Source organism: Canis lupus, chromosome 16 (genome assembly GCF_048164855.1).
Source record: "Canis lupus baileyi chromosome 16, mCanLup2.hap1, whole genome shotgun sequence".
Taxonomy (NCBI): domain Eukaryota; kingdom Metazoa; phylum Chordata; class Mammalia; order Carnivora; family Canidae; genus Canis; species Canis lupus.
Window position 1 is genome coordinate 8,542,216 of NC_132853.1, and position 14,981 is coordinate 8,557,196.

The 14,981-nt window shown below is 45.1% G+C and overlaps 1 protein-coding gene across 15 annotated transcripts in view; it reads right to left on the bottom strand.

The window, feature by feature from the left end:
* The window catches only part of RAPGEF1 (Rap guanine nucleotide exchange factor 1), a 135,509-nt gene that overhangs the window by 41,136 nt on the left and 79,392 nt on the right, over positions 1 to 14,981 (bottom strand). For all 15 annotated transcript variants that reach the window (XM_072778415.1, XM_072778419.1, XM_072778417.1 and 12 more), the window contains 5 exons: positions 3,935 to 4,023; positions 3,064 to 3,216; positions 2,478 to 2,601; positions 1,846 to 2,029; positions 58 to 567 (listed from right to left, as the gene is read on the bottom strand). In XM_072778415.1, the coding sequence (XP_072634516.1) occupies positions 58 to 567; positions 1,846 to 2,029; positions 2,478 to 2,601; positions 3,064 to 3,216; positions 3,935 to 4,023 (1,060 nt within the window). The remainder of the gene's footprint in view (positions 1 to 57; positions 568 to 1,845; positions 2,030 to 2,477; positions 2,602 to 3,063; positions 3,217 to 3,934; positions 4,024 to 14,981) is intronic.

Consider the following 14,981-nt stretch of genomic DNA (forward strand, 5'->3'; position numbering starts at 1 on the left):
CAATACCATTTTAGGTTACAAAGTATGCTTCCTGACAACAGCTCGACAAAAGCTTACTGTGTTTGTTTTTCTTCTCTGGTAGAGGAGGTGGTTTTTCTGGGTCACCCGTTGTTGATTCAGGAACAGTGAAATCACCCACAAATTCGACAGAGGCTGAGGACCCTCCTTGCTGAAAGGGGAGAATAGCAGCAAAGGGCGTGAAGGGGATGGACGGGACCGAGGCTGGGTTCTGCAGGTCATCTTCCGAGATATTGTCATATTGTGAGGGGTGCCGCTCGTAGGACATCCTGCAGCCAGAGCTGTCCGTGGTCTGGGAGGCCGCACTCCTGCGCTTCTTCTCAGGGAGAGCAGGTGGCATGTCTATCTGCTGTCCTGGGGCCAAGGGCCCCTCTGGCTGGGGACAGCTGCCAGGCGCTGGAGGCAACTGGAAAGGATGGCCAAGAAATGGAGACCCAGACTCTCCCAAAGACTCTGGCAATGGGCTAAGGTTACAGGCCACTTGCTGAGGTATCTGGTCTGCATTAGAGAGGTCTTGCTGAAGGAATTCGTAGTCAGGATCATAATGATCTGTGTTCACAACAAGAGAAACATACCCATTAGCCACAAGGCCCTGCAGAAAGAAATCATCCAACTCTCTGCTCTTCCTAATCCCTTTTATTCGTGTGCAATGCAAACATAATTCCCATCTCATCTATATGCTTTATTTTATATTGCCCATTCTTCTCCCTCTGAAAAAGTAAAAGCAGGTGGGAAAATGGCTGTTTGCTACCCTGTTCTTTGTATTTTCCTAATTTCTTATTTTAAAGAAAAGAAATATGTGTGACCACTGTAGAAAATATGGCCAAAAAAACCCATATCAGGAAAATAAAAATCATCCACAGTCCCGTAATTTAAGTATCTGTTTACTTTAAAAAAAAAAAAAAAGATTTTATTTATTTATTCATGAGAGGCACAGAGAGAGACAGAGAGAGGCAGAGACACAGGCAGAGGGAGAAGCAGGCTCCACACAGGGAGCCTGACATGGGATCCAAACCTGGGTCTCCAGGATCATGCCCTGGGCTGAAGGCGGTGCTAAACTGCTGAGCCACCCGGGCTGCCCTCTGTTTACATTTTGATGGATTTCTTTAAAAGTCTTTTTTCCCCCCTAGGATTTTTTGTTTTTTAAATCCAACTGAGAAACTGCGATGTCCATGGTCTTAGATTTTATCTAGTGTATTGTCACTGATTTTTCAGAGCTACATATTTATTCTACCAAGTGGATATATGACAACTCATCAGATTTCCTACCGCTGAGTCGTTAGCTTCCAGTTTACCAGTACTCCCAGTGATGCTGAGATTAATGTCCTTGGATAGAAATCTTGCTATAAATCTCTGATCATGTTACAATAAATTCTCAAAGTGAAATGTCCAGCTCATGGGACATGAGCAGTTTAACGCTCTTGAAATCTCCTGCCAAGTGCCTTTTAGACTTTCCTCCGGCCCCCACGGCACATGCTCTGCACCAACCAGGAGGTCAGCATGTGCTGGTCACTTGACTTCACCCTCTGTCAAAAGTCGTCAAGGACTCTCCCCCTTCATCTACAGCTCTGAACAGATGGTTCTTAATGCTGGCAAAGGGAGTCAGATGGTACACTGACAGATTAACCATAATAATGGCTACCATCTGAGGATTTCCTATGTGATTTCATCCAAACTTTCAACCTCCTTGAGAGAGGTAGATATTGGTACCCTCACTCTGCAGATGAGAAAACAGGTTCTGAACGACTTGGCTAGGGCCGTGTGACCCCAGAGCAGCCACCAAAAGATGATGAAACAGGAGGAATGACCAAGATGCCTGGGACTCACCTAGTGTTTCACAGCTTGTGTTCCGGGAGCACTGGCCGCTGTCCCTGTCCAGAGAGGACAGCTGCTCATCTGACTTGCTGAGCTTGCCTATGCTGCTGCAGGGGGACAGACGGGGCGACTCTCCGCCGTATGAGTGGCTGCCTCCTGAGAGTCGCCTCTGTGTGTAACAGTCCACATCAAAATCCTCATGTGGAAAAATAAAAAGCCCAAGTCACTTCTGAGAAATGGTGGCAGAGTCCAGGGGAGAGAAATCAGTACGTTTACTTAGGGAAGGAGACTGCCAAACTCAGAAACCCGGTTGGAAAGCCTGTCTTTGATGTAAGCAATAAAAACCCATGTCTGTGACTTCTGAGAAAGAAGCTTTTACGAGTGCTGGGACTGTGTGGCAAGCGAGGGCCCTGGGGCCAGGCTCAGATGTCCTCAGGAGACACTCCTCAGCTCCAGTCTCTCCATTCCTCCCCCCCCCCCTCCCCGGCCATGTGGGAATTTCTACCAGGTCCTGTAGTCCTGTCAAGAGAAGGAATGATCCTCTCAGTGCTAGGAGCTGAAGACCACTGGGTTTCTTTTAGCTTCAGGATTAAAGTTCCCAAACCCAAAGCCTTCCTCTGCCTTGCCAGATGGGGCTACATTACCTGCCTATTAATTCCAACAGGCAAACTGGAGCCACTGGTGGCTCGACTCATGGGGGCAACAACAGCCACTCGGGTCGGGGATGGAGCTGACTGTCTTTTCTTCGGTGGCAATGCTGGTGGAGGACTGAAACAGACCAAGAAATTCTATCAAACCGAATAACCCAAAAACTCTTTAAAAAGACATTAGGGTATAGAATGTGGGATTCTTTCATTATCAGACACATTACACCTACTTTTCACACTTTCAACTCTTGTCCCACACCATCACTGCCCAAATAAATCCTATCAATGCCAAAAAACCAAAAATCAGAAAAATCCTTTCTTATCCTTTTATAATAAATTATACTGAGACTATAAGGCACTCCAAGGGGAGTTCTTGGAGTGTGTAGCAAGGGAAGGTACTGGGGCTGGGCTCACATCCTCCACAGATGCCCTTCCCAAGAAAGATCAAGATTCTAAGGCTTCCAAAGAGCAAAGGGCTGGTTCCAAGTTCTTGACCTAATGGCACTGTCTTCATTTTGTTCATCTACCTATTCTTTCATTAGATTATATCATAAGTAGAAGAAGGTGCAAGAAAAACAATTACCTGTTATCAACCACCCGAATGCCAGGTAAGGGGGGCTTAGGGGGCGCAACCTCCTCATCTGTTGAGTCTGGGAGTAGCTCGGCCGACTGGGACATGCCAGTTGTCTTGTTGAGAATCTCCACCTCGCGATCTGTCAGGGGGAGCTCAGACTGGCTGGAGAAGGAGAAGAACTTGGATTACAGAAGGTTACAGAGCACACAGAGGTCCTGGGCAGGGTGCAATGGGACCCGAGCATGGAAATAATGGGGGGCACCGGGCCGAGGGGCAGGAGCCCTAGACACTGTGTCTGGAGCTCCACAGCAGAGATGGGTTTTGAGTCTGGGTGGATCACCAACACACAGCAGGAGCCTGGCCAAGTCCTCCTGACTGCATCTCAGTTTCCTTGTCTGTAAGAGGAAGCCTCAGACTCCATGGTCTAAAGGCTCTCCAAAGGCTCCAAATTTATGTTTTATATTTTTTCTAGGGGCTTGTAGTAGTACTTGTTGCAAGGCCTTAAAAACTGTCCACATTGCCCTCAGTTTATTTTCTTGACAAAGCTAAAAGCTCTCAAGCCAAATCCCCAAAACCCAGGCCTTCAAAGTTCTTTCCAATCATGAAAGGAAGCTGCTCTGGAAAAGTACAGGTGTGGTCACGTGCACACTCACATGGTATCCGGAGAAAGAGCCCCACTGACTATAAGTTAACCTTGAGAACGGGCACTACTTCAAAACGTGTTTGAGCTGTACACATTTTACAGTAATACAGGTGCTCACCCACAAGTCACTGAAAAGGAATACATGCCTCAAAATAGCCTACCTACTTTAGCTCCCATTCTTTCTTAAGTGTAGACCCAAGGTGACCACAGTGACTGGAGGGTTTAGTCAGAACTCACCCGTCCGGTTTGCAGGCTGGGGAACTGGGTTTCACTGGGCTGGTTGGAGATGGATGCCCCTGTTTCTCGATGGTAAGTCTGACCAGCTCCTAGACCCCATACAAGAGAGAAGCATGAGGTGCTAAGAAAGCTCCTTGCTGCTTGGTATTTACCACAAGGCAGGTCACTCGTTTGTCCTCCAGTACTTAGTCTTTTGTGCCTACAGATTTCCCACCCGCCAGAAATGCAGTATTATTTGACTTAGATAATCTGCATGACTCTCCAAAATGTCCCCTAACCTCCAAAAATACCTTCGTAACATGTAGAGAAGTTTCAAATGCATAATGGCACTTCCTCTTGGAAGGGGGAAATGACAAACCCCATGGTCTCAAAATGACTAAGTTTAGTACAGAAATTAAAAGTCCAGTGGATCTGATTCCCAGTCAGCTTGTGGGGGGCAAGAACTACTCTTTAGTTCTTAAAAGCCATTGCATTATACAGGATGCTGCCTATGTTAATGAGCAAACCTCTGGTGAGGGGAAGGTGGTTTCCCAAAGCGAGCTGGTGCTGGGTGTGGTAGCAGCTGGTATACAGAGATGACTGGTTGGCATCTTTGTCAAGGGACAGAAAGTTAATGGTATATCACCCAGCAGAGACAGGACTTTGGAAAAAACATTTTTTAAAATAGAAAAAAAAAAAAAAAGATCAGGACCTACTTGTCCCCACGCCCCTCCTCCCCGCAATTAGAATGCATTTTACCCCAGTTTGATGGGTTCTTATGATCACAAATCCCCATGTATGCACCACTCAGAACATTGAGCATTTCCGCTGCTCTCTCTGGTCCATCTGCCCCACCCCAGTACCGTTTCACTTCTATTTCTTAGATTACTTTTGCCTAGAACTTGATAGAAATGGGACCATTGCAGTATGTCCTTATCTGCGTCCATCTTTCTCTGAAGAGCTATATGGATATCTGATTCACAGGCCATAAATTCAGCCACTGACTGACTGCAGACAACCTGATGGTTTTTTTGCTCACAGAAATGAGCTACCACCAGCACAGCTGCTTTTATGACTTCGCATTGTCTACAGAAGAATCTGCACCCATTACGAGCCCCACCTCACTTTCCCTAACGTTTGCAGCCCTACTCTGTCACTATTCTGTTCATCTTCTTTTGCTCAGCAGGGCACAAGTAGCTGGTTAGCTGGTTCCTTTTCATTGCTGAGTTGTATTCCCAGCCATGGATAAACCTCCACTTCTTTATCCATTCTCCTGTTGATGGACATCTGGGTAAGACCTACTGGTGTTGCAGGTGGTGGTGGAGCTTCCAGCATGAGTATCTATTTCTGAAGTTACAGAGGAGGCAGCAATGGGTGTAAGAGGGCAACAGCAACATGTCCCTAAATCAGACTGCAAAGGCTCTTCACACTCAAAATGCCACACGCAGGAATCGCAACGTATGTGCTAAGGCAGAGTTAATATCCTCCCTAGAGCAAGGATTCTTTCGGAAACACAAAAATGAGGAAAAGGCTGAACATACCAAAACTAATATGAGAGAGGAAACTCACAAATGTACACACCAGTGCTCAGTAATCATCAGAGACTCCAGCTTTGATGGTGATGAGACTGAACCTTCCAGACACGGTGGGTGAGAGTAATGCTTTCAACAGCCTTTTTAGAGGATAATTTGTAAGTATGTGTCCAAATTTAATATGTCTTTTTATGTCATAGAGAATGTCATAGAGGTATGCAAAAAATAAGCCACAAAGGATGGTCATCACGGCATTATATGTAATAGATAATATCAGACTACTTGATACTCAATAATTCAACAGTTAATGCTAGGAACTGATTATGTAAATTATGATAGAGCCAAACAGACCATTACATTGCCAATAAAAAACAAACTCACGAGAATATATGACAGCATGGAAAGACAACACAATACAATGTTAAGTGGAAACACAGCCTCAGGTGGCACATTGGCGCATGCGCACGCATGTGTATGTGTGTGTATACAGTATGTTTTGGAAATAAAACAGAACCAAGAATACATTTCTAGAAGAAAAGTATGCCTATAAAACACCACTTATTTTCTTGTTTTTTGTTTCTTTGCATTTTGTACACTTTCTACAATGAACATTACTTCTGAGATGCTAATTAAAAAAATACAACCAAAGGGATACACAGTACAGCTGGAATCAGCACCACCCCACCCCATGACAGCCAATGCCTATTCCTAGAGAATTATGGAGAAGACCTCTGAGAGCCAAGTACTAGAGGAAGAAAGGAGAATGTTCATATGTTCCTGTTACCACAATGTGTTACCACAACATAAAGTCAAATAATATCTCACAGATAGTTAAAGACTAGCTGCCTAGCTGGTGATTACAGATAGGACATGACAGAAAAATAAGAGACAGATGACATGATGAGGAGAAACAGCACACAGTGGGAGGGGAGAAGAAGCCCGTCAGAGGCTGTAGGGGAAGAGCATCACAGTATCAGAGGGGTCAGAGGGCCAGACCAGGGTGTCCTGGAAGCCGCACATCCATGCTCACTCTTTTCTACATACAGGGTGAAAGAATAGAGGCCTGCATACTTGGATCTGCTGACGTACGAGAAAAATTCCACTAATTCTTCATTGATTCACGAGCAATTATAATTAGAATGTCATCTTTCTGGGGAGGCAGCTGTGTGAACTCAACTACTGAGCAATGGCACAAGAGTCACGGAATGGCAGGCACATATGTGCGAGTGTATGTTGAATTCCAAAACAATGACACGACTGCAGTAACTCTCCCTTCCATGGTGTGCTGGCCTTGGTTTGTAGCGGGTGTAAAGGGGGCAGGCAGCTTTACCACCCCCTCCACCTTCTGGATGAGAACCCTAAGACAGATGAGAATCCTAAGAAGGTGCACATACCTGGCACACAGTGTGCCAACAACCCTCATCTCATTCAAAGCGGACCATTTATAATGTGGCAAGTGCCCAGCTCCTCCTACTAAAGGCAGAATTTCTGAGGGATGTCAGATACTGAATCCTCCTGAGGCACGGGTTTGAAAAGACCCAGAGAGACAGTACCAGACTGTGTGTGCACAGCTGGCAATTGCAAACCAGACAGCTACCAGTTCACTGATGAGCAGTTTTCAAAAGCCAAAAGGTATTTGGAAACGTATCTTTCTAAGTGCATCATACTTATTCATCCTGAAAATGCTCACAGAGCTGTTTCCATCTTAAGTGACCTTCAACAATTCAGAATACAAGCCATGGCACTCGAGTAAGGGAGAGACAGCCCCATCTGCTCCCGTCTTCTCCTTGGCACCGAGACGAAGTTCCTGCCTGACACAGAAGACGTGGGCTGCAGGAGGAAGAGCTCCTTATGGGTGTGTCTGTGGGCAACACTCACATCATAAGGCTCACTGCCATGCTGTCCCCACCATGAGGACACCACACTGCGGCTGATGCCCTCCAGGGGCTCATACACCGTGACGGAAAAGTCTCCTGTTCCATAGCCATCAGCCTGCCGTGCCTGCTCCTGCCTCACTCGACCCCCTGTCACATTCTGGGACTGCAAGAGGGGCTACGACACAGCACCTCTAACGATCAGCTGTTTGCAGACAGGTTCTTCACTAACACTGACTGTGGGCTGCCACTGGGGACCTTCCTGTACTGAGGCAGCAGAGTGAAATCACAGGGGTGACAAATAGGGACCTTCCTACTCACATCTAAAGCATGAGGGGTATGAGGCAGCAACAGAGCAGAGCAAGTGTCCTCCTCCTCCCGTGCAGCCAAGAATAGGCAATACTCAGCATGCCAGGTGCACAAGCGGGCTGGGTGGTGAGTGACTCCTGAAGCCAGCTCCCAGAGGTTTGGTCCAGCCTCAGGGCACTGCCTGGCATTCCTCAAAGGGTCTAAAGACAAGGCAGCCAGAGGAGACCTCAAATTCAGTGTGGGAGGAAGAAAATTAAGACATGAGTTTGATGAGGTTAAGTGAAAACCCTGGTGGTCTTGAATGTGAGTTGGAAGTACTAGTAAAAACTCCAGATGTGTTTTGTATGACCAAACAGTAGCAATGAGAATGTGGCCCCTCGGTATGGTATCTAAATGCCATTTACCAGCAAAGGGAATCAGGGCTCCTTCAAGGAATGGCTGGTTCTAGTTCTGTGGTAAAAAAATGGATAAGAGGACTTAGAACTCAAAAATAAAAAGACAACTCAATTAAAAACTAGGCAAAGGATTCAAACAGATATTTCTCCAAAGAGATATATAAACAGTCAATAAGTACATGAAAAGAGACTTGACATCACTAGCTCTCAGGGAAGTGCAGATCAAAACCACCATGAGATCCCACTGCATGCCCACTGAGACGGCTGTATTAAAGTGAAAAGTGGGAGCAGTGAGGATGTGGAGAAGCTGGGGCAGCTGGAACCCACAGGCACTGCTGATGGGGACATAAGATGATGCAGCTGCTTTAGAAAATACAAGATCAAACGTAGAGTTACTGTATGACCCAGGAACTGCACTCCCAGGAAAATATACGTCCACATAAAAACATGTACAGGAGGGCTCATGGCAGCATGACTCGTAACTGCCAAAAGGTAGAAACAACTCAGACGTCCAAATGTCCATGAAAAAACAGTATGTGGTATATCCACATGATGGAATATTATTTGGCAATAAAAAGAAAAGCATGTACTGATACATGCTCTAACATGGATAACTCAGAAGCCATTATGCTGACAACAGGAGCTGGTCACAAAAGGCCACAGAGTATATGATTCCATTTATGTGAAATGTCCAGAACAGGCAAATCTATAGAGACAGCAAGTAGATCAGTATCTGCCTAAGGCTGGGGGGATGGAAAGACATGGAGAGGAGGTATGGGAAAAACATAAAGGATATGAGGTTACTTCCTGAGGTGATGAAAATGTTCAAAAATTGACAGTGGTGTCGGTATAATCTGTGGATATATTAAAAATAAAATCACTAAAAAAATAAATAAAATCACTATATGGTATAGGGTAAGTGAGTGAAATCTACGGTATGGGAATTGTATCTCAATAAAGCTGTTTACCACCACTGCCACCACCACACCTAAACAAAATAAGTATCAGATGAGCTTGGAATTATCTTTTCATACTATAAAGTAAGAAAACTATCAAAGACCTCTAGGGTCATGTCACAATGAACTCAGGAAATAGCCTGAAGAAGTTGTCAGTGGCCCAAGATGGGGTCTGGGCATGAGTAAGAGTGACAACCTGAGTGTACTAGAGCCTGGCTGGCATGGCTCCATCCATGAGTTCAAAATACTATCAGAAAAAAGCTCAATTCACTGATCACATTAAAGGATGCCAGCAAACATTATTTCAATAACTGGTCAATAAGGGAAGGAATGAAGCACTGATCCTGTCTTTTCTCCGAGAATTATAACTCAGGATAACCATAAATTGACATAGGAAGTTAGCCATTTAAGTGTATCCCAGCTAAGTAATGAATAGACCTATGCAATAATCATCAGTGACTACTAACATCAAAAATGGAAAGATGCCTCTTGATGAAGGTGCAGGGTAGCACCTAGGAAGTATTCAAAATATGAAAACCTGCATCTGATTCAGTCTCTGGTTTTACAGGAAATTCAAGGGACAGAGGAACATGCTAAACAATACTGCACAGATGCAATCAGCAAAATCCAGAATGTGGGAGACTTTCAGCAGTGGTAATCCCTTCTGAAAAAACAAGTAAGTTGTAAGGACAAAAACACAGAGAAAAGGGAACATTAGGTACATATTAATGAATAATGTAGAAAATCACACCCTGCATGTAGGCCAGGTCCAGCCCAGGGTCTGCTGTCTGTAAGGCCCTCAGGGTAAGAATGCTTTGTTAAGGGGGCACCTGGGTGGCTTGGTTGGTTAAGTGTCGGGCTTTTGATTTCTGCTCAGGTCATGATCTCAGAGTCCTGGATCAAGCCCCTACATGAGGCTCTGCACTGGACAGGGAGTCTGTTTCCGGCCCTCTCCCTCTGCTCCCTCATCCCTACCCCCCTGCTCATGCTCGCTTTCTCTCTCTCTCTCAAATAGATTCCTTTAAAAAAATTATACTAATCAAACAACAAGAATATGCAACAGAGACCAATATGTGGCAGAAATCACATGTAGCCTAAGAGGTTTCAAATAGTTGCTACCTGGACTTTCACAGAAAAAGCCTGCTTTGTCCTAGAGCTATGCACTAGGGCATTTACAGATCAAAGGACAGATGTCGAGCAGCCAGAGCGGCCCAGGTGGCTCAGCAGTTTAGCGTTGCCTTCAGCCCAGGGCATGATGGAGTCCCATGTCGGGCTCCCTGCATGGAGCCTGCTTCTCCCTCTGCCTGTGTCTCTGCCTCTCTCTCTCTCATGAATAAATATATAAAATCTTAAAAACACACACACACACACACACACATACACACACACACACACACACACACACACACACAAAAAAAAAAACAAAAACAAGGACAGATGTCTGGGATTTACTTCTGATGATCCAGGGGAGTCCGAAGAGGTACTAAAGGAAAAGAAGCATGACCAGCAGTGAGGACAACTGTGGAAGCTATGTTGATGAGGCTTCATGATACTGTTTTCTTCTTGCAAACGTTTGACATTTTTCATCAAAGATTTTAAAAAGCAGCTGAATGAGGAATAAAAGAGATGGCTCATTTGAGATGTCAGTGTGCCAGGGACAGCTTGTTGCCCATACTACATGTTCTACCTTATTGACAAAATTTCAGCTGGGCATGTGACCAAGTTCTGGTCGATAAAATGTGAGTGAATTTTGTGAGGCCTTTGAGGAGGCATCCTTAAATGGAGAAGGCACATCTTCTTACTCTCTCCTCTCCTCGCTGGCTGGAATGTAGACACGACGGATGGAGACCAAGCAATCACTCAGGACCAGGAGGTGGAATCCATATGTTAAGGATGGCAGGAAAGCAAGGGAGGAGAAGATCACATGCCTGACCATTGTGTGAAAACATCATTAGCCTCAGACTGCCCATCTGTTAACTTCTTGTACCCAATGGAGAAATAAAGTTTTATCTTTTAAAAACCAGTATTATTTTGGATTGTCTTGCAGCCAAAGCTAATCCTAACTGATACAGTCAGAAAAATATTTCTTTCAAAATATTCCTGTTATAAGTGAAACTGATAAAGGGAAACCTCACTAATGTGGAGCTAGGAGGCTAGAAAGGGGAACCACACCACTGTTATCAATTCCAGGAAGAATCATCACTCACAGACCCCAGCAGAGGCACCCATAACAGGAGGGAATCATGACTACAGACCCAACAGCAGAGGCACCCGTAACAGGAGGGAATCATGACTACAGATCCAACAGATGCTGCATCTCCTACGAGGAATCTGCTACCTCAGCAACTCTGCCAGTAAGGAACCACCCTCGCCCTGAGCTCTTGCTTTTCTCCAGTGGCCTTCTGTTCAGAACAGTCCCTCCCAACGTCTTCTTCCTTCTCCATAAAATAATGCTCTCCTTTCTTTGTTGGACTTGTCTGTGGTTTTGCTATGGCTTGCATGTCCCAAATTGTAATTCTCTGCTATTCCTGAATAAACCCATTCTGCTGGCACAATAACTGGCTGTTTTATTTTTTTGGTTAACATATATGAGGGGAGTCTGGCATGGTACCAAGTCCAATTTTGGGTGGTGATGGTTAAATGACAGAACTGCAGGTATTCTAAATTTTCCTCCAAGGCTGTGAGCATGAGAAGTTTTTTTGTTTTTTAAGATTTTGTTTATTTATTTGAGAGAGAGAGAGAGCACAAGCAGGGGGGAGGAGCAGAGGGAGAGGGATAAGCAGGTTCCCCACTGAGTAAGGAGCCTGATGTGGGGCTTGATCCTAGGACCCTGGGATCATGACCTGAGCCAAAAGTAGACACTTAATGGACTGAGCCCAGGAACCCTGAGAAGGTTAACAAAATAAAAGTGTGAGTGTGAATAGTGTGGGGTGGGGGTTGGGGGGCTAGAGGTCAGGGGAAGAGGCTCTGAGAACCAACATCCCTGGGAAGTCTGCAAAGAGGGCGAAGCAGAGCCAGGGAGGTAAGTAAGAGACTGTGCATCTGAGAAGAGAAGCTGACATTTAGATGGCACAGATAGGGAGAGCTGGGGTGCTGGTTTCAAAAGGACAACCCAGGTCACCTGCTCCCAACAGCCAGGTGTTAGGGCCTTCACATTCTTTCCTTGAGGAGTCATCATACTCTCTGAGCCTTGGGCCCTATGAGCAGAGCACCTGCCTGGGCCAGATCAGATAATAACAGGTCTGTCTTTTGACGTGATGCGTGGAGAAGAGCCACAGCCACTGTCAAGAATTGGTAAATGCGAGCTGAGTCTTCCTGGGTATTAGCATTTCTATGGTTAACAGTACTTACCCAGTTTACTGGGCACCCAGCACTTGCCAGGTACTTCATATACATCACCTTACTTAATCTTTCTTCAGTTCTTCAGGGTAAATATTTTAAAACCTACTTGAAACTCACAGAAGTAACTTGCCGAAGGTTACAGAGCTAACAAATGACATTTATGCAGGGCTTTAAATAATAAATGGTAATAAACAAAGTAATCCTGTTTTAAAATGCTTCTTCAACCTTTCAAAAAAAGAATTCCATTTAACAATTGAGTGAGTTACTTGAAAGACGGTGACTCAGTTTAAAGGAATGTGCCAGCATTTCTCCTACAAGTGGGATGACGACACCCTAACAAATCTATTTTATATCTGCACGGTCCCCTCCCTCCCAGCCAAATGAGGCTCTCACAGCAGTAGGACACAGGCTCATAAGGTGACCTAAGCCTGATGGGGACAGGGAGAGAAGCTGGAGGCCAGCTGGCGTGGGGAGCAGGAGCATAGTTGGCCCCTCTCATGGGAGGCAGCTGAGGGTGATGGGGAGGGCACAGGGCCTGGGGTCCAGCAGGCTCAGGGGTGAGGTAAGACCTTGCTACTGACCACCATCTGCTGGAGTCTCTTCCCATAACTGAGAGGGCAATCACATCACATTCAGAGTTGTTATGAGCATGAGGAGGGAATAGATGTTAGCTACTGTTACTATAAGGCCCCAAGGACATGCACCAACCTACAGTGTCTGGACTGATTCCAACTATTACAAGCTCTCAGGAACAGGCCAACTCCTGCACACCTCTCTGGCTTTAGCCTGTCTCTCCCTCAGAGAAGAGTCTCTGACCACCCTGAAAAAGGAAGGTCACCCAAACAGACAAGACCATGTGCCATTTTTCTTGTAACACTCATCCGAGTTATAATTAGAGATTACAAACTCTGTCATCCTTTTCCCTCTTTAGATTCTAAGCTGTATCAGGTCAGGGACTATGCCAGCTTTATCACAACATTCCCAACGCCATCACACTGCCTGGCACATAGGCAGTTCTCAATAAATGCTTCTTGAGTAAATGAAATGGAACTGCATTCACAGAGCTCATCACCTAGAGAGTCTTCATTCTAGGTGAAGTATTTTAAAAACAATTGCGGAAAAGTTACTTGTTTCCAGACACTGATGGGTTCATAATCTGTCAGCTTCTCTCTCTCCCTCTCTCTCTCTCTCACTGGTCAATTTGAAAAATCAGAGAAATGTTTCCTTTAGACATTGCTTTTAACAGATACTCTGGCACTTTAATGATTCCATAATGGAAACTGACTTGGGAACGTGACAAAGCTCTATACATAGAAACTCCATCTCATCTGTTTTGGGCATTCTTTTTTTTTTTTCAATGATTTTATTTATTTATTCATGAGAGACATACACAGAGAGAGAGAGAGAGAGAGAGAGCGAGAGAGAGAAAGAGGCAGAGACACAGGCAGAGGGAGAAGCAGGCTTCATGCGGGGAGCCCGATGTGGGACTTGATTCCGGGACTCCAGGATCAGGTCCTGGGCTGAAGGTGGCGCTAAACTGCTGGGCCACCCAGGCTGGCCCTGTTTTGGGCATTCTAACTTGTTTCGAACATCTCAATATAATTTGGCAGAAGGAAACCTGAACAATGTCACCTGCAAAATAACAATTTTCAATAACAGCATTTCCAGAAGCCTGGACAGGAAGAGTCAGGGGTGAGTGAGCCAGGACTCTACACACTCTGCTGATGAAGTGTGACTCAGGTCACGTCTCATTCTGCCCTGTTAACCTCGAAGAGCTGCAGGGAAGATCAAATGGGATAATGTGTATGACCACTCCAAAATCTGGGAAGTGACAAGGTCTTGCACGACAGCCACTCAAGGCTTAAGTCTCACTGGCCAAAACAGATGGCTTAGGACTTAATACACTCTGGGGAACAAAGAAAACCTGGAGCCATCAGAGGTGGCACTTGGTGCCACCCAGCCAAGCCTCCCTCTAAATGAACTCCGTGATGGCTCCAGCAGACACGGCGGCTACTTACATGGTGCTGCAAGCAGGGAGCCACAAAGACTTCCCCAATCAACACAATTCATTCTAGAGCAATTCATAACGTTAAGCAATGCTTTCTTAGCCTTCCCTCAGAACTTCTGGGGGATGTCAATCTAAGGAGGCAGCTTGTAGGAATCTGCCAGCATGGATGAGTAGAGAAGGAATTCTTTAAAATACCTCAGCTATAGTTTTGGACTGAGGAGTGTAGGAAGGAGGATGACACAGCTTTTTGTTTTTTTTAATTCCCTCAAGCCAAGAGATTAGCTTCTAAAGCACACACCTAGCACCACACAATTAGTTAAAAAAAAAAAAAAAAAAAAAAAAGCAGCTAAAGTCTGAATGCTTAGTATGTGCCAGGCATTGTTCTAAAAGGTTTATATGAAAATAAATAAATAAATAAATAAATAAAAGCTTTATATGTAGTAATTAATTTAATACTTTCCACAACCCTAGGGTATATGGCACAATTATTATACCCATTTTACAGATGAGTTAATTAGGGTACAGAGCCTTTGAGTAAATTGCTCAAGTTCACAAACTAGTAAGTAGTGAACTTGGGATTCAAACCCAGCCGAGTCCAAGGCTAAGTCCTCTCTCTTTCCACTATATAATATGGCCTCATGAAACAGCAGGT